At 38.0% G+C, this 19,406-nt stretch overlaps 3 protein-coding genes and 1 pseudogene across 3 annotated transcripts; 2 read left to right on the forward strand and 2 right to left on the reverse strand.

Moving 5' to 3' along the window:
• The window catches only part of LOC106311105, a 4,819-nt pseudogene extending 2,919 nt beyond the window's left edge, over positions 1 to 1,900 (forward strand).
• A 2,625-nt stretch (positions 1,901 to 4,525) lies between these two features.
• Positions 4,526 to 5,509, reverse strand: LOC106310941. Its single transcript, XM_013748171.1, has one exon. It carries the CDS (start codon positions 5,407 to 5,409, stop codon positions 4,663 to 4,665), a length of 747 nt encoding a protein of 248 aa, XP_013603625.1. The 5' UTR covers positions 5,410 to 5,509; the 3' UTR covers positions 4,526 to 4,662.
• Positions 5,510 to 10,988: 5,479 nt separating this feature from the next.
• Positions 10,989 to 14,023, forward strand: LOC106309366 (uncharacterized protein At4g04980). The gene is made up of 10 exons (XM_013746397.1): positions 10,989 to 11,061; positions 11,140 to 11,448; positions 11,539 to 11,633; positions 11,737 to 11,870; positions 11,957 to 12,025; positions 12,094 to 12,970; positions 13,048 to 13,213; positions 13,293 to 13,457; positions 13,548 to 13,700; positions 13,799 to 14,023. Exons 1-10 carry the CDS (start codon positions 11,035 to 11,037, stop codon positions 14,021 to 14,023), a joined length of 2,220 nt encoding a protein of 739 aa, XP_013601851.1. The 5' UTR covers positions 10,989 to 11,034.
• Positions 14,024 to 14,176: 153 nt separating this feature from the next.
• On the reverse strand, positions 14,177 to 18,740 carry LOC106312736 (wings apart-like protein homolog). Its single transcript, XM_013750359.1, has 13 exons — positions 18,174 to 18,740; positions 17,660 to 17,759; positions 17,226 to 17,565; positions 16,918 to 17,030; positions 16,588 to 16,716; positions 16,358 to 16,451; positions 16,171 to 16,263; positions 15,493 to 16,085; positions 15,167 to 15,420; positions 14,945 to 15,092; positions 14,764 to 14,861; positions 14,598 to 14,679; positions 14,177 to 14,520 (listed from the first exon to the last, which is right to left on the reverse strand). The coding sequence occupies exons 1-13, from the start codon at positions 18,593 to 18,595 to the stop codon at positions 14,437 to 14,439; spliced, it is 2,550 nt and encodes an 849-aa protein (XP_013605813.1). The 5' UTR covers positions 18,596 to 18,740; the 3' UTR covers positions 14,177 to 14,436.
• Positions 18,741 to 19,406: the final 666 nt, after the last annotated feature.

Raw genomic sequence — 19,406 nt, forward strand, 5'->3', positions numbered from 1 at the left:
AAAAACTAGATTTTGCGGTTTCGGCGGAAAAGTTGATTTTGCTGTTTCGGCGGGAAAACGTGATTTTACAGTTTTGGCGGGAAAACTCGATTTGCCGGTTTTGAAAGGAAACTCGATTTTACGGTTTTTGCGGGAAAACTCGATTTTGCGGTTTTGGTGAAAAATCTCAAATTAGGTTTTGGCGGAAAAAAACACAATTTTTGCGATTTTGCGATTTTGGGAGGAAAACTTTTGATTTTGTTGCTCAACAAATTGGCGGAAAGAATCATATCATACCTTAATTTTTCTAGTTTTATCTTTAAAATTTAAAAGCAAAAATAAATGAAATATTTTTTTTAATTAAATGAGTTAACCCTGGTACGAGTCCTAACCCTTGATTATAATAGGGTTAAAATAGGGCTGGGTTAAAATAGGGCCCTAACCCTGTAGTTAACATCCCTAGGTATGAGCCTAACACTGTCACGTTTAACACACTCCTCAATGGATTATGCCTCGAGGGTAGAGTCTCTGAAGCTGTGGAGTTGGTTGATCGTATTGTCCAAAGTGGAAATTTACCAAATCTCATCACTCTCAACATTCTTGTCAATGGTCTTTGTCTTAAAGGTTAGAGTATCTGAATCAATGGCTTTAATAGATCGGATGATGGATAATGGATGTCAACCCGATGAAGCTACGTATGGTCTGGTTACGAACAGAATGTGTAAGTCAGGGAACACTGCTCGGCCTTGGATCTGCTCAGGAAGATGGAAGATCGAAAGGTCAAGCCTCAAGTAGTCACATACAGTATGATTATCGATGGTCTTTGCAAAGATGGGAGCCTCGGAGATGCACTCAGCCTTTTCAATGAAATGGAAACCAAAGGGATCAAAGCAAATGTCTTTTACGTACAACTCTCTCATAAGAGGCTTCTGTAACGCCGGCAGATGGGATGATGGTGCACAGTTGCTGAGGGATATGATCACAAGGGAAATAACCCCGAACATTGTCACTTTCAATGCTTTGATTGATAGTCTTGTGAAAGAGGGAAAGCTTACCGAGGCTAAAGAGTTGTATGAGATGATCACAAGAGGCATAGATCCTGACACCAGTACATATAATTCTTTGATACATGGGTTGTGCATGGAGAACCGCTTAGATGAAGCTAACCAGATGATGAATCTGTTGGTTAGCAAGGGATGCGATCCTGATATCGTGGCGCTTAATATCCTTATAAACGGATACTGTAAGGCTAAACTGGTTGATGATGGTATGACACTTTTCCGCAAAATGTCGTCTCCTAGAGGAGTGGTTGCCGATACAGTCACTTATAACATTCTCGTCCAAGGCTTTTGTCAATCTGGGCAACTTAATGTGGCCAAGGAACTCTTCCAAGAGATGGTTTCAGAAGGTGTTCATCCTAATATTATGACTTACGGTATTTTGCTGGATGGGTTGTGTGACAAATGGAGAAGTAGAAGAGGCTTTGGGAATACTTGAAAAAATGCACAAGAGTAAGACGGAACTTGACGTTGGTATCTATAATATCATCATTCACGGGATGTGAAATGCAAGTAAAGTCGATGATGCTTGGGATCTATTCTGTAGCCTCCCTCTTATAGGAGTGAAGCCTAATGTCAAAACATATACTATAATGATTGGAGGATTATGTAAGAAAGGGTCACTGCCGGAAGCGGGCCTCTTGTTTAAGAAATTGGAAGAGGATGGGATTGCACCAGATAGTGGTCCACACAACACATTAATCCGAGCACATCTACGAGATGGTGACTTAGCCACATCAGCTGAACTTATAGAAGAAATGAAGAGGTGTGGGTTCTCAGCAGATGCTTCCACTGTTAAGATGGTTATGGATATGTTATCGGATGGGAGATTGGACAGAAGCTTCCTAGACATGCTTTCTTAATTGCCTCATCTAACTAGTTAATTGGGTTTTTTATTAGTTGAAACCAGTTTTTTTTATGTCCAAGGGCAATGTGGGTTCTCTGGTGTGCCCTTAAATTGGCTTAGGAAAGGTTTGGGAAATTTTCAAGATATCAAACACGACCGAGCAAGCTCTTCTTTATTGCCTTTCTCACTATGTTTATACTTTGCTTTTAGGTTTTACTTGTAAAGTTATGAACAAATCTGTTAATTCTCTAGTATGTTTTGTAAAATTGGCTTTTCGGTATACATGTGTCTGTACTGAAACGAACCTTACATGATCTGTTCTAGTCTTCTAGATGTCTTTCTCTTGGGTGGACTTGAAACATAACAATAGGATGATGACATATCCGGCACTTTGTTGTTTTGTTCTCTTTCTCAGAATCTGAACCTGTAGAGAGACTGCTCAATGAACTCCAAATTCTCTCGTTCTGTCAAGTCGCAATGCCATGATTTCTTAGTCTGAGATGAGATTAACTTTAATAGTCATATGTCCTAACTTCTTAAAACTCATTTTTCGTGTACAGTTAGTACTTTGGCCGGACAAACCCTCCACTAACTGGATATCTTTTGTTGCCCCAATAATGCAAAGAGATTACAATGATTACCTAATTCAATCTTTGAAGAAGACTATCATGCTGTATTTTTTTTTACTCAAAACCAAGATGCCAATCAGGATAGACGAATACTGAATAACACTATGGTTTTACTTTTCAACATTTGTCTGAGGATCATTCTTATTAAATAGTTAATTGTTGTACTTCAATGGCCCGAAACACAAACCAATAGCCGTGTTATATAAACCACTATTGAACTATCAATTCAGACGTTATGTTGTTCCGAACAATGATTGCAGTACTAACATACAGACAAAAACTAGTTATGAGATTGGAAGATACATTAATATGAATTCGAACCATTGGTCTCTTTTTTTTAACAGTATTTAGGCAAAATATATTAGATTTTGTAAAGTTAGCCTTTATTTTTGTCATTGATGGTCTCTCATTACCCAAAAAGCGAAACAAAATTAAAGAATGCAAACGGCACGTTTTGGTCACTACTCACCAGAGGATCCAAGGCACATCACATAACAATTGTTTCATTCATTTTCAAACAATTGCAGTTCAAACTTTGGTTCTGGATTCTCCCTCACAACATTATCTGTCCTACCATTTTTTGATTCTCTATAAATCATCTAGTCTCTGTAACTCACGATATAAATGTTATTCTAAAGTTATAGTTTCTTCGAGGAACGATATGGATATCAATAGATATAATGTCATATGATGCACTTTTGATTATATTAATTTAGTCTAGAAATTATGCTCTCATCATGTTTTTGTTTTACAATATACATAAGCCAAACTTGAAACAAAACAAAAAGTATGATCACAAACTTTTTAGCTAATTAACGGTAAAAAGACCGTCTTTGCTTCGCCAGATTACTCAACTTAATTTCATCCCAGAAAATAGTTTATGTGGTGTGTGGGTACAAAAGGACAAGCAAGAAAGCTTTTAAAGCAAAATATGTGCAATGCTTTCTACAAAAGATGAGCCTAAATAATAATAAAAACTGCTATGGAAAAGAGAAAAAAGTTTAAATGATTTACCAGACAAAAAGGTTATCAAATCTTTGTCATTAAAAATCTAAATTTCTGAAGTAAAAATGACACTACTTTCATGGGTAACCAAATTGAAGGATATCAATATCTTTTTACAAGACTGGGTATCCAAACTATTAAACAATAACATAATTTAATAGAATTTTATGTATGAGATTTGAGCAAGCTGTGAATAACACAAATACGAACATATCAAACGATTTGAAAATAATACTCTATTTTCAGTTTTTATAGTTGATTATATCTCTGTCTGTTTCTTGACAAATGAATATCAATATGCAAGATCGAATATCAATTGTCTAATAACATAAGAAACTTTAGATTTTGGAATTCAAAAATATTTATTTATATGTATGAACTAAAAATATTATTGTTCACTTGTCAATTCGAATTGGCAACATTTATCCATCTGTATTCCAAACTAGCATATATTAAATTAGTTATATACAATTTTGTGAAAATATATTATAAATCAAAGACATTTAACCAAACTAAATGTAACTAACAAAGTTAATAAGATTTCCATATATATAGAATCATAAAATAATTATAGTTCAATTAAGAGCAATAAATGAAATCTAATATACCCAAAAGACAACTGAACCAAACAAATTGTTTATAAACAAAATAAGTGTCTATTTAGTATTTAAAAATCAACTATTTATTTTTTCAGGCATAAAAATATTAATTTTTAAAAAATTAAAGAAAATAAAAAAATTAGTCAACTATTATTAATTATGTATTTTAAATAATAGATTTACCCATATGAATATGTCAGAATCTCTTAGACTTTGAGATTTGAATGATATAACCAAGAAATGAAGAGTAACCTACATTCTTTAAGATTTCTTAAAAAAATTACATTTCATGAAAAATATTTTTTTCTATTTTGTTCTTTCTCATTAATTTGTTTGTAAAGAATCATAAAATAAGGAATCATATTCCCAAAATTTTATTCTTATTCATTTTTTTGTATATGTTCCTATTATGCCTATGATGGTTAGCGGTTACACCGTAGTAAATTAATAAAAGCAGTTGATTAAATCAATAAAAGTAGTTGATTAAATCTCGGCGATAATTCGAGACTGTTATTCTCCGGTGACATTTTTTTTCCATAAAAATGTCAAAGAAAGATGAAACACTCCAGAGTGACAAGAGAGTTCTCAAATGAGTCGATGATAGGGGTAGATACGTCATTATCTCCAGCTGCACCGCAACTCAGCCACTGATGATGATCCGACCCGTTCTTATCAGGATCAGGTCTCACCCGACCCGGAGACAGATTTGCTCCACCATTGTCCGTACAATAATGATCCCGAGTCGGACCTATCATGACTGACCTGGACCTTCTCCTCCCGGATCTTTTATTCGGGTCTCTCTGACCCGTACCCGAAGGCACCAGCCTCACCGAGCCAGCTTCTTCTCCTCCTCCTTCCGTGTTTCTCTTACGTGGCGACATATCGGTTCTCCGGGTCGGGTAATTATGAACCATGACCCGGTTCCGAGATTTCGCCGGAGATCGCTCTCTCACACCATGTAGTTTCCTCTGTTTCGCTTCTTCCTCGTTGCACCCATTCACTATAGAGAGCAGATTCTCGCTCAAACTGCAAATTTCCGATCCTTTTTTCGGTTTAACTAAACCGTTCTCGGTTAAACCAGGGCCTGGAGCTACGTTGACAGCTACGGGTTTCTTCTCCTTGTCTTCAGGAACCTTGTTCGACCTCGTGTTGTCAGTTACCAATGTGGTTTCGGACAAGACTTCTTTGACTACTGTCTCTTCTTCGACGACGGATGGAGGCGGTGCTGCGTTCGTGCCGGAGATGGAATCATCTTTCTGGTCGGCGGTGAGGGAGCTGACGCAACAACCCATAACACATAACAGAGGACAGAGTTGTGTTTAATTAGTGAAGTGAGAGTTTTGGGTATTTATTGGCTAATTTAGCCTAACTTTCTTCATTAAATAAAAATTCCATAACAGTGAAATTAATAATTTTTTAATGACCATTTTGCTTTAACCTGTAAATCCTGGAAAAATAATAGCAACTCTTAAAGAAATCACAGGCATACGCCGACACCTTTTTTACGATTAGATTTAAATTTCACGTTTTAGAATTTATAACCAACTTTGTCTTTACACGTACTATAGTTAAAGCATGCAGTACTAGTCGAGAAAAGAAAAGGAAGGGGGGAAATCGCATTTTAAACCCTCAAAGTGAGCAGGAGATGCATTTTAAACCTCGACGCTTAAAAATTAACACTTTAAACCATCAAAAGTACAACCCTAACACATTTAACCTCCAAACTTACCTCTGTGTTTCCGTCGTCGAAATGTTAAACGGAACAGTAAACGGAGTTTACAGACTCATTAACAGACGTTTTACTTAAAAAAACGTGTTAAACATGTGCTTTATTAACTTAACGAAAATCAAAATCAAATTGGGGATCTAGGGTTTATAACTCTAATCCGATAAAAATAGAAACAGAGGAGACATCGATTTGAAAGAAGAGAGAGTTAAAGAGAGATTTTCGCAGAGAGTGGAAGATGATGTCTCAAAGTGATAATTTCCTAAGTGTGAATTCCCAGAGTGCAATTTCTTCTTCCTCGACTGAGCATGGAGTTCTTTGCGATTGTAATCGCAAGGCAAAGATTGAGAGAGCTTGGACTCGTGAAAACCCGGGGCGTAGATTCTTCGGTTGCAAAGGGCGTCGAGTTAGGAATGGGTATGAGAATTGTAACTTTTTTCGTTGGTTTGATGTGGAGAAACCACATGGATGGCAGCATCTGGCTTTACTGGCAGCGAGAGACACAATTTGAGAGCAAAAGGAGGAGCTGGCCGTTCTGAGGAACAAGGTAACTATTCCAAATCATGAAGGCTCGAACATGGATATTTCGAATGAATTTGTGGAAAAATTTAAAGAAAGAGTTGAAGAATGTGAAGCCTTGAAGAAAGAAGTGTTGATACTAGGTGAGAGGAGTGTTGTGTTTCGCAATGTTCTTGTGGCCTCGTCAGTCGGATTTGCTATCATTTTGGGAGGGATGATTGTTATGTCCAAGTACTGATGTTGTTGTCTTAGTCTGAGATGTTAGCTGTTGGCTTGGTTTATGTGAGACTTTGTTCTTTTGTTATTGTGTTGTAAGCCTTATAGTGGCTGTGTAAGACTTTGTTCTTATGTTATGGCAGTGTTTGTAAGACTGATTTCAAGTTAAGTATTGCATTGGATTCCTCTTGATTATGAAAACAAAGAAAAAGTGTAACAAAATGAAGTTCAAAACATGAGTCTAAAGCCGATAATAGAGTAAAAACATGAGTCTGAAGCCGATAATAGAGTCTACTAAACACAAAAAAGATGCTACAATCAAACACCAAAACAAGTAAAAACTGAATCAAACAACTTAGTTTGTTGGAGGATGGCTGCTTTCGCCTTGAGCAGGCTGGATGTTAGGGTCTTGTGGGTTAAGGTTAGACCTATCATAAACCCGGTCTCCAAAAACTTCGAAAGGGCGATCAATGTAAGGACTCCAAGACGTCCCAACACCAAATGGAATGGCAGCAGTTTTCCTTATCTTCAATGGTCGCCCTGTAGGGGCCTTCTTCACATGTGGCTTGACCTGATTTGTTGAGGACGAAGGTTGAGGAGCACTAGAACTTACATCAGCTACTATGTTATCAGTTGAAGTTACAGGCTGAGAGCTGCTCACTAATGTTTTCTTTCTTCCTTTTGGCTTTGGTGGTGGTTTCGGATGGTCCTGAAACACAATCATTATTTAGAGACATTTTATTACTTTAAGCAAGAGAGACAAAACATATAATAAACCTCATTTGGATGCTTTCGAGGTCAGCCTCGTCGGTTCTTTCGTCCTTCTACAGTAACAGGTTCATTCTTGCAACTTGTTTTAATGTGTCCAGCTTGCTTGCATTGGCTGCAATGTGGAATTCTTCCATGTCTAGTTGATTTTCCTGCAGTTTTAAGATCTTCAAACGGTTCTTTTCTCCGGTCTCTAGTCTTTGGACGTCCTCGTGGTTTACGAAATTCAGGAACAGCAATTGGAGTCTTGTATGTCTTCTTCCAGAACTTCTCACAGGTTTGATGTTATTTTCATATGTTGCCCTCAACACACTCGTGCAATAGTACTCTGCTACATACCTCGTTGCATCATCTTCATTATCATCCAAAATACACACAGCATGCTTGCACGGTATACCGGTTAGATCCCACTTTCGACAAGCACATTGGTGAGTGGCTAAATTCACAGAATAACCACATTCGAACTCATTCACCTCGTACACATGCTTGCTACTGCGTAATGTCGAGCAATATTGCTTAGCAACCCTAGCCTTCTCTAACACCACCATTGTAATTGGTGTGACAAACGTGTCACACTTCTCAGCTTTCAGAAACCTTCTTGATACCCTTCTCATAGCTTGTCTTCGTATGTCCTCTAAAAGATTAATCACTGGCTTCGACCTGGCCATCTTGATAGTCCTGTTGAAACTCTCGGATAAGTTGTTGTGAACATCTGCACAATGTGACTCCAAACTGAAGAATGCACGGCACAATCTACGTGGTTCTGTTTCTAGTAGAGCATCGCAAACCGTCTGATCATAGTCCTCGAGTAGCTTCATTCGCTCATCATATTCTCCTTCAGTAAAACTGTAGGCAACACCCCAAAAGAGATTCTTGTATTCTAACCTTGAGAATCCTTGTTTTCTCCAATTGGCATAGATATGCCTCGCACACATACGATGTTCAGCATTTGGAAGCTCAGCCTCTATCGCAATCACTAGCCCTTTTTGCTTATCAGATATAATAGTCAGTTGCTCTCCGTTTCCTAAGTCTAAATCTGCTTTCAGCTTCTTCACAAACCAGCCCCAAGTATCTTTATTCTCACCTCTAACCACTACCCATGCAATTGGATACATTCGGTTATCCGCATCTCTCCCAACGGCTGCAAGCAAATCACCAGTCAACTCCCATTTCAGAAAACATCCATCTAACCCAATTACCGGTCTACAACATTTTTTCCAAGTAGTCCTAAACTCCTCGAAACAGATATAGAAACAATCAAACATTTCCACACCATTTTTCTGCATAGTGCAGAGATCAGTTCTGATACCACTATGTGTTCGCTTGAGCTCAGCTTCATAATCCCACAGCTTACCAAACTGAGTTGTTTGCGCTTCCAATATGGAGTCCAAGGCAATTCGCCTACCTCTATAACACTTGGAAAGTGGAACCACAATATTGTATCGCTCCTTGATTGTGTCTTTGATGGCAGCAGCTTGTAAGCTAATATTCCTGCGTATTTCTTCTCTAAATAGCCCTGCAATGACGCCTTGCTTCAACATTGAAACTCTGCTTGATTTTCCATGATTGTGACGCATATGGCAGACTTTAACCATCCATTTGTTGATAGGTGGTTCAAAAGAGCAGTATACTCTGAACTTGCATTTCTCACCGCAGCAAACGACAGCAATTCTGTTTGATTCCGACTTAGCCATCTTCACATCGTATTGTGTCTTCAAGGAGTATCTAAGGAGTTGGTCTTTGAACTCCAAACCCGAGTTAAACTTCTGGAACAACCAAATGTATGGTGGTTTTTCCAAATCGCCATGGAACTTTGGCTTTCCATTCCTTCTCCCTTTTGGATCATCCCATTGCTCCCACTCCTCCTCTGATCCTATTGGTGTGTCTGGATTTGCGGCATCCTCTTCCAACACACATTCCTCGTCACTTTCTTCTGCTTCTCTTTCAGCTGTTTCCTTTTCTTCCAAATTTTGATAAGCTTCTTTTCCAAGCTTCGCCATAGTACCTTCTTCAAAAACTGCCCTAAACCTTTCATCTTCACCACCATCTCCAGCATCTTGAACCACTTCATCACCAATTTCAGCTTGTTCTCTTTCTTCACCTTCTTCAGTCACATTCTCATCAACGATACCAGCCTGAGGAGCCACATTCTCTTCGCCTTCTTCAGTCTCATTCTCATCAGCCTGAGGATTTTCTTCATCTTCTTCCTCTGATTGTTCAGGTTCTTCATCTTCTAGTGGCCTCTCCACTTCTTCTTCTCCATCACTCTCTGGAAATTCTTTTTCTTCATTATATCTAACATCGGAGACATCATATTCAATGAAGAAATCAATCGCACCAGCTTCTTTGGCAAGACACATCAAGAGAAACATATCATCAGGATTTTTTTCAAACACATAGGTCACTGTGTTCATCTCCTTCGCAATATCTTTGTACCATACGAATCTTATTGGATCAATGATCTTTGCATCTTCTCTGCTGAAGCGTATGAATTTTTCCCATGAGATGTCATACAATTCCCACTGCACAGAAATTTCAAACAGCTCTCCCACGTACTTGTAGTCACCGTTGTTTTTCTCCATAGATCCATCGACATGGATTCTCAAATCAATCATCATCCCTTCTCTGTAGAGTAGGAGAAAAGAAAAAAATGTTAGATCATCCAGACAAGCACCAAACACCCAGAATCGATATGGGGAGAGAAACGAAAGCTTACCCCATTTCGAAAAGAGCATTCGATTTCGTCTTTCTCTTCTTTCAAATCGTCTTGCTCTGCTTTCGATGTCTCCTCTGTTTCTATTTTTATCGGATTAGAGTTATAAACCCTAGATCCCCAATTTGATTTTGATTTTCGTTAAGTTAGTAGAGCACATGTTTAACACGTTTTTTAAGTAAAACGTCTGTTAATGAGTCTGTAAACTACGTTTACTGTTCCGTTTAACATTTCGACGGCGGAAACACGGAGGTAAGTTTGGAGGTTAAATGTGTTAGGGATGTACCTTTGATGGTTTAAAGTGTTAGTTTTTAAGCGTTGAGGTTTAAAGTGCGTCTTCTGCTCACTTTGAGGAGTTAAAATGCGATTTTCCCAAAAAGAAAGCGAGCAGATTATTTAAGACGGTAATTTTGCTGGCTCTTGCTGGCGTAGTTGAAAGTTAACATTAACAATATTAACTTTCAGTTTCAAACAAAAAGAAAATTAAATAAATTGAACGTTTTAATTTTAGTTATTAATAAATATTCTCTGTTGACCAAAAAACAAAGAAATAAAACAGTTTTACCATTTATGTTTGTATCTTCTTATGTCAGGAAATCTATTAGGAGATGCCATGTGTTTAAATTGGATAAATGATGAGAGCAAGTCCAGTCATAGATTTTTAAGAAAGATATTAAACAATAATATTATATTTTAATATAATTTAGTTATTTATATAAATTTAATATAAAAAGAAATTAATTAAAAATAACAAAGATTTTAGAAGTATTTCATGAATATCTTATAAATCATTAATTGAGAATTTGAGATATTTTTCTTTTTCTTTTTCATCATTTTTCATTTGTTTTTATTTTCTTAGATGAAAAACTCTAGAGGAGAACGTCTCTTGGAGCTGCTCTTATAGATGTGGAGAGCTAGCGTTAACAGTCACGACTCTAAGCTTCACACACTTCATTCCTATCGTTTTCTCCGTTGATGAGTGTGAGATCCCATAAAGTTGAGGTAAAACCACAGCTTCACCATTTGTTTTTAATCATCGATTTGATCTATGTTTTTTATTTGTTGTGAACTTTGTTACAGCCTGTAAAAGGGCAAACATTACTTACGAGTAGCAAGACCAAACAAGATGTTAAACCTTCTTTGGTTTCTCCACCATCATCGATCATGGAGTCTAGATCTCTATCCATTAGCCCAAAAACATCAAGACGTGTTGCTTCGTTGGCCGAAGATATACAAAGTGCTCACAGAGAACGAACAAAGATCTCAAGTTCGAACTGCGACAAATGGACAGGAAATTTCATTTTCATGCTCGAGCTTCGAAGGAAGATTCTAACATTCAGAGGCATCATTAACCTTCCTCATCTCACCGGTTATCTTTCCATAACCAATGTAAGTTTACGTGGGATAATATTTTATCAAGAAGAACTGATACGTAGATATTTTGTTGCATCTTCTTACATATTTTGTGCCTATTGGTAGATGGTGATGCGTACCATGGAAGATCTTCACAAGCTTTGTCCTGAGATTGTTGGGAGCTCGTGCCTCTTGGATATAAGACATGCAAATACAGATAAGGTATCCATGCAGAATTCATTTCATGACTATTAATTTACGTTAAGATCTGACCTTATTGTGATGTTTTGTTTTGTTTTCTTTTCTCTGATCACAACTGATCTTGCAACAGTTGCTTGACCACTTTTACAACACTTTGAAGTCGATTGGAGATTCATGGATCGATGATCACGAATGGATCATGAAATCCAAGTACAGGAACAGTACTATTCCTAGGAAGAATCTGTCTGATGAACTTGGTATGCATTCTAAAAAGTTTTAAGATTTTTATGCAACTCTCTTTTTTTCTTGAACAATCATTTCATTAAATAAAAAGTTCTAACAGGTGAGGAGTGTAGTCAAGAAGTAGCTTCATTGCTAAGGCGTCGGTTAACATATTGCCGGATCGAAAAATGTAAGCAAAAGGAGATGGATAAGAACCATGTTGTTAGGATGTTATTGTCTTGATTTGGTTTCTTGCAGTGGGAAAACTTTTAGCTGCATTAGATGGACTGATTACTGGGAGCAACGAGATGCTCAACATGACTGAGATCAACATTGAGGAACAGAATAAAAAGGTTATTACTCCTCCTCGGAGTAAAACACCTAGCAAGCGAGCCTCATTGCCATCAGAATCATTCACTAAGCAACCGATCACGCCAAGAACGGTGCTGCATCCACCAAGTAAAGTTGGAGAGATTAAAATCTCTGTTTCAAATCTTCCAAGACATGTGAGAATGCAAGCGCTTGTAATACTGATTCCCATCAATGTGAAGCTATTCACTATTCAAAAAGGTATGTGCCAGAAAGAAAATCATGGTGATAATGAGAGTGTTAAGGAGAAGCAGAAGAGAGAAACAACAGAGAGGGTTCAGAAAATGGAGGAGAAAGCAATTACTGAGGATAAAGATAGTATTAAGAGTCAAACTGATGATAAAAGCTACTCAAAAGGTTCAGAGAAATCTAAAACTGTTCTGGAATCTTTGGCTTTAACTCCTCAACCTCCAGGGGCTGCATCACTACTGCCACCACAGCCACTTCCAATGGCTACTGCAAAAAAGTCAGCAGCACCTCCTCCTCACCCTCCAGGGGTTTCAGCACTACTGCCACCACATCCACTTCCAACGGCTCCCGGAAAAAGAACAGGGGCTCCTCCACCACCACCGCCACTTCGCTTGGGAGCCAAGAAAGCAACTGGTAAACTGAAGAGATCAACCAAATTAGGGGAACTTTACAGATTTCTCAAGGCGAAAATCGAAGGGAAGGATCCAAAACCAAGACTACGTGGAGTGGGAGTAGGAAGCAAAGGCGTTGGTGGAAAGCAAGGAATGGCCGATGCTCTTGCTGAGATAACAAAGAAGTAAAACCACATTACAGATTTATAAACAACAAAGCTCAAAAAACTGTTACTTAGCTTTATGTTTTATGGTTACACAGGTCACCTTACTTTCAGCAAATAGAAGCAGATGTGCAAATGTATATGAAAGCAATCAATGAGCTTAAAGCAGAGATCTCCAGTTTCAAGAGTATTGACATGACTGAGCTTCAGAGGTTCCACAGGTATATAGAATCAGTGCTTGAGAAACTAACAGATGAAAGACAGGTAAGTGACAACAAGAGAAGTGTTAGAGATGTTACCTTGTGATTTGTGATCAAGTGAAAGATGTTTGAACTTTGGTTAGGTTCTAGCGAGATGTGAAGGGTTCCCGGAGGATAAACTTGATGCTATAAGAATGGCTTCTGCGTTGCACTCAAAGCTGCAGGGTATGATCAAAGAGCTCAAGAACTGGAAGATTGAGTCTCCAGCGAACCAACTCTTTGACAAGACTGAACGTTACTTTGCAAAGGCAAGTCATAGGTGTCGTCCCCTTCTTTTTTTGTTGTTGTTTCTTCTTCCACACGTAGTGAATTGATCTGAAGAGTAATGATAAAAACAGATCAGAAGAGAGATTGAAACTCTAGACCAGATCAAAGCAGAAGAGGAAAAGAAGTTCAAGAGACATAACATCCCTTTCGACTTCAGTATCCTTACTCGGATCAAGGAATCAATGGTTGACATCTCATCAGGTTGCATTGAACTTGCTTTAAAGGTAGGAGGACTAACTCCGAGATATAAAACCTTTTTAACTTGCAACATACATTTGATCAAACTCTATTAAACGGAATCTCTTGGTTTTAAAACACATAGGAGAAAAGAGAAGCAAAGATTGCATCACATACTGCAGAATCGCGCAAGGCAAAGCGGAGCATGATCAAGAATAAGACTGTAGGATTTGCTAAAACGTTGTGGAAAGCATTTCATTTTGCATACAGAGTTTACATATTTGCTGGTGGACATGATGACCGAGCTGATAAGCTTACCAGAGAGTTGGGTAGTGAGATTGAATTAGTCCTCAAAACCAATGACTCATGACTTCAAAAGATATAAATTCAAATTTCATAACTCGAAAGTGCTGTGAAATATCAACACTTAATGACATTTATTTACATCACATAAATCATTTCAGGATGTAATATAACAATTTGTAAGAAAAATGTCTGTAAAGAAAACTTGTATATATGATTATGTGTATCAAGAAAACTACAAAAGAATGGAGTGTGTAAGTAAAAGACAGCTGAGACAGACAACGTGATCAAACTCTAAAAGGAAAAGATCTAACATACTACTTGTAGCCTTATATTATACATCAACATGATCACACTATGAATCACAGTATATAATCCCCAGAGTCAGTAATCATCACCCCAAAGCATTCCAAGTTTCTTTTTGCAGCTGTACAGAGAAGAAGGCGAATGAAGAACTAATTTGCCCTTTTCTATTCGTTTTTACGGTAATTTGCAGGATTCTATCACTTCCATCACTGCTTTATGTGTCTCCGGAGGGATCATGTTTAGAGTTGTGTGAAATGCCTGAACAAAACAAAAGAACACATTTACATTGAAGAATCTGAAACCGAGCAGCCATAATATGTTAAAGAGGCACATACCACAAATCTCTCCAAGACAGGTACAAGAATTGCGAGATTGCGTTTCGGGAGATAGTCTCTTATGGAGTTGCGTATACTTGTACTGCTAGTGAATCCAAGAACATGTTTAGTTTCTTGAAAGATTAGATATATTATAACATATAATACAACTGAAAATGAAAAAGACCTTTCAGTTGAAAGAAACGCGAGTAGTAGAGCAGAGTATGCCTCCACGATCATCTTCTCCGCTTCCTTTTCACTTTCTAAAACAGCTTCTTCATCATCCTGAACACCAAAAATGAAGCAGGTTTACTTTTTCTGGGGATCTCAAAAGTATGAGCAAGAAATAGTTAGATGCTGATACTCACCAAGGTGAAAGTAGTTGTTTCTTCTTTGGTGTCTTCTGATCCTTGATTGGTGAGAAAGATTGAACATAATAAAGGAATCATCTCCTGTTCACTCTCTTGCAACCCTTTTGGTTTTGTAATAGCAAAACTCGCTGAAGCAAGCCGTGATCTACAAATAAATAGAGTACGACTAGTTCGATTTCTGTTGACACAACCACATGATGGTATTAAGTTCTTACGTACCTGTTCACGCCGTCTTTCTCAACCAAATTAACCAACAAACCCAAGATGGCAACAAGAAAATCTAACTCCTGATCTGTAAGATGTTTGTCTTTCTTCTGATGGGAAGATCCAGTTCCTTCCATCTCACTGAAAAGCGGAGATTCGGTGATAGACGGAAAATGTCTGGCGATTAATTCAGCCATGCTTTCCAGCCCTCTGCACCCACCAACTTGCCGACAACCGACAGCGTTATCATTTGTTAAGTTCATCAAAACCTGCAAATGAATACTCATCAACTTAATTGATGCTATTCCAGCAAAGAGATGTTAAAAGACTAATGAAATTACCTTAACGGCTGTTAGAAGGCAATCAGATAAAAGACAGAGACATTCTTCATCAACGTCATTTGTAGAAGAAGATACTTGCAGAGATATATAGTATTTGTCACTTGATTCTTCCTCGGAATTTACCCTATGGTTTGATGATTCCTCTTGGCTCGAGTGCAGCTGATAACAACATTCATCTTTACTTTGTTTGTGATATCCTTTCTTCTTTTGAGCTCTGGATTTCTTTTGCTTTACAGATACTAATTCCCACTTGGAAGGTTCAGAATCCTCCAAATCAAACGCAAAAGGATCTTCGTTTTCCTCTGTGAATGAAAAGTTTCCGTTTCTTTTACAACTTGGTTCTCCAACTTGACTAGTCCTTGATGTACTTCTGGCAATGTCACTACCTAATGACGCCAATCTGCCTGCAAACGAAGCAGGGATGGTGGAACCGAGTCTTGTCGTTGACGTAGTGGGCTCATTTCCTGAAACACTTGATTGAGAATCTAAATCGATTATGGTATGGCTTCTCTGGGATACGCTTTCATTCCTCGTGGAGATAGAGCCAAAACTTGAGCATGTATCTGAACTGATTGTCACGACCTCATCGTTCACTGCAAAAGAGAAGTGGCTTAACATATAAAAATACAGAGATACGAAGGGGATAGAGACTCATTTTGTAACTGTAAGAATAAGTACCTCTACGATCTGCTCTCAATATACCACCAGCTGAACAATGAGGATTTACATTGTTACTGTGAGAACTTGAAAACCCTCCACGCAGGTGAAGACCTAGCCATCAACCCAACCAGCTATCAGGTTAAGAGATGATAGAACGAGAAGAAGTCATAATGTGCTCAAACCAAACATGGGGATCATTGCGAACCTGAAAGCATCTTAATGACACTTAACGTGAGCTCTGTGAAAGACATTCGGGATTCACGAGAACCCAAACATTTCTTAAATCCGAGCAAATGACTCTGGCAAACAAAATTAGCGGTTACAGTTAATATTACCTCAGACATTGATTTGTATATACTACAACTTGATAACAGTTGATTAACGTCAGAATAACCTAAAGATTGTCATAAATCTAGCAACCAATATATGAGATACCTGGTTGTCTATGCTGAGGAACGTAGCATTTTCCATGATTTTCAAACATTTCAAGAGCAACATTAGACTCTGCTTATGCTGGTTATCTTTCTTATCCTGGACGGAGAGTGCGTCATATTCCATCCAGCGCTGCATATAGAATCTGTATTAAATTCTCTCGCTGAATATCACATTATGCAATTGCAAACTTCCCGCAATCAAAGAAAACTAATGCAGCTTACAAAATACCAATCTAAGATGGTTTATACAAGTTATCAACGTCCTAGGCAGTTAGAGACCAAAGATTGTATTCTATTATGGTGCAGATGAAAAGAAGAAACAGGCTCACACCTCCATGACAGTGTGGCAGTCAATAACAACCTCGATGACTGCATCAAGTCCTCCTAGTTCTCGCAGTTTCTCCTTGAAATTCCCTCCGGTCTTTTTCACAGAACCAGAAGTATCTGGGTACGGAAAATAAAAATTTATTAAAGATTAGACAAAGGATCACAATATTATCACCGTAGAATCTAGGGAAGCAAAATAAATTACTGGAGGGAACACTGTCTATTACATCTATCTTTATCCATTCTAAGATTATCTCTGAATAATTTAGCTAGTCATCATTTCCAACAAAAGAGACAAGAAAAATCAAATACCATCAAAAGAAATTTTGGATAAGCACGCCCTCTCCATAGCTAGCAAAGCTACCCATTTTGTACTTAGTTCAGGTCTGGTGGTCTCGGTTTGATAGCTATCAACAGATCTCATTTCCTTGCAATTAACAAGAAGCTCCTGAACTCTTGAAAGTATAACACTAGAGCTCGGATCATTCACTTTCACTGCATCCCGTGCTGGATCAACATCCTTAAGTAATGATAAGAGCTTAAATCCAATATTCGGTGGCTTCCCTTGGGTGCTAGTGACAGTCACAGGTTTCAACAACTTTATCAAAAACTTGATGCACTTGGGTGACTCCATAAAGTGCTCGTCTTGGCCCTGGAACCATGAAATGAATAAGCAGAATTATATATACAAAGTGAAACTGTAACCAACAAGCAAAAACATATTTGAGCATCTGCTAGTCACTTACATCAGCAGTTAGCACAAAGAAAAGGGTTGCTGCGGCGAGATTGCTTGGTATATCATCAAGGGTAAGATTCAATATCGCATCAATTATGGACTGGGAGATCCTGAAACAATAAGCTACCACACAATTAGGAAAAAATCCTTTGGTGAGATTTCATAATTGTATAATCCATCTGGGACCTTCTCATCGACTCAACCAATGAATTAACTGAGTGATGAGACAAATACAATATCTCCAGCCCTTGAAGATGAACTAAACATGTTCCCAAAACCTTACTTGGAGTGCATCATGATACAAACGCTATCCTATAATATACCATTCCAATTCACTAAAACCTATAAGAAATGCTAGATCTAATCCATTCCAAATCGTGCCCTAATCCAGAAGACCTAAAGCAAAGCCTTTTCGCAAAACCCACATGAAAATTCGCAAAATTTATGATAAATTTGAAAAAAATTCAAACGCTAAAAGTAACGGTGAAACCGAAGAATCTAAGAAACTAGGGCTCAAGCTGTACCCCTGAGCTCTCAACGACCGGCGCTGGTGCTGAGAAGCACAAATCGCAAGCAAAGACGACAAGCTACCTCTCCTGATCCTCACCTGCTGCCCTTTCCTCAGCCCATCAAGCGCGAAGTTAACCTCGTCCTCGTGCTCCATCAGCTCCCCAAACTCCTGCGCTTCGAGCAACGTGGAAGTCATAGCAAAAGCCTCACGACGGTTCCTCGCTCTTTTCTCCCTCCGTACGGGCTCCGGATAATCCTCTCGGTACGTGGAAGACTCTTGGCTGAAGAAAGGAACGAGTGGGTAGTCAAGGGGCTCGATGTCTGGAGACGAAGAGGAGGAGAGATACTCCGGCTGCGAAACGGTGTCGTTTAGAGAGTTGGATGGGGTTCTCGGCGGTATGCCCGGCTTGCGGCGGCCGTACGTTCTCTCCATCATCGTCGAGATCGTTGAATTTGTGAATTTTGGGGGAGATTTTAGGTGAGAAGTCGAAGGAAGGGTATTTTGGGAATAAAAGAATAACTAACAGAGCTCCTGAGATCTCTTTCTAGTTGAAGAAGAGAGAGAGCAGCCGCAAAAGCGATGGCCGTTGTTTCCCATGTTTTAAAATCAATTCGCTTAATAAGAAAGTTTTTGATGCTTCAACTATAAGATGTTTTATGTTTTATATTTTAATTTGAATTTTATTCTTATAAAAAATCAGTGATATTTTATAGTTTATTTTATAATTGACTGAATATTTTTAAATTTCTATTTTAATAATATTGTTTTAGGTGAAAAAAATAAAAAAAAAATTAATACTGTGTACTATTTTAAATTTTTATGTATTTTGGAATCGATGGAGTAACTTTTAAAGATCGACTTAATATTCTCTAGATTTTAATATTACTTAATGTAATTTCCACTTAAATGTTTTTTTTTTGTCAACTCCATTTATATGTTAAAAATCGACAAATTAAAAGCAAATTGTGATGGTTGCTTATGCCAGAGGACCACTAGCAGAAGGTGCATCAATAAGGACCACTGCCAATGCAAGTGCCTCAAAACACCTTTGGACTTGCACTACCTAACCTCATTCGGTCACCGGAAAAAAAAAACACAACTAAGCCTTCGTCTCTAGTTTAAATAAAACAGATTTGTAATAGGAACTACGTGCTGTTATTAAATTCTAACGTAATATGTTTATACAATGTGATCTTTGCATTCAAAATATATACAAAAAAAAAAAAAAAAAAAAAACCCAAACTCC

The sequence above is a fragment of the Brassica oleracea genome, chromosome C8 (assembly GCF_000695525.1).
Source record: "Brassica oleracea var. oleracea cultivar TO1000 chromosome C8, BOL, whole genome shotgun sequence".
Taxonomy (NCBI): domain Eukaryota; kingdom Viridiplantae; phylum Streptophyta; class Magnoliopsida; order Brassicales; family Brassicaceae; genus Brassica; species Brassica oleracea.

Excerpts from the sequence above, each read along its gene's own strand:
- LOC106310941 (XM_013748171.1), bottom strand. The coding sequence starts at position 5,409 with ATGGGTTGTTGCGTCAGCTCCCTCACCGCCGACCAGAAAGATGATTCC.
- LOC106309366 (XM_013746397.1), top strand. The coding sequence starts at position 11,035 with ATGAGTGTGAGATCCCATAAAGTTGAG. Across the intron at positions 11,449-11,538 it reads GTTATCTTTCCATAACCAAT|ATGGTGATGCGTACCATGGA; the intron begins GTAAGTTTACGT and ends GCCTATTGGTAG. Across the intron at positions 13,214-13,292 it reads AACTAACAGATGAAAGACAG|GTTCTAGCGAGATGTGAAGG; the intron begins GTAAGTGACAAC and ends AACTTTGGTTAG.
- LOC106312736 (XM_013750359.1), bottom strand. The coding sequence starts at position 18,595 with ATGATGGAGAGAACGTACGGCCGCCGCAAGCCGGGCATACCGCCGAGA. Across the intron at positions 17,566-17,659 it reads TCTTTGTGCTAACTGCTGAT|GGCCAAGACGAGCACTTTAT; the intron begins GTAAGTGACTAG and ends TCATGGTTCCAG. Across the intron at positions 16,264-16,357 it reads TGTCATTAAGATGCTTTCAG|GTCTTCACCTGCGTGGAGGG; the intron begins GTTCGCAATGAT and ends GTTGATGGCTAG.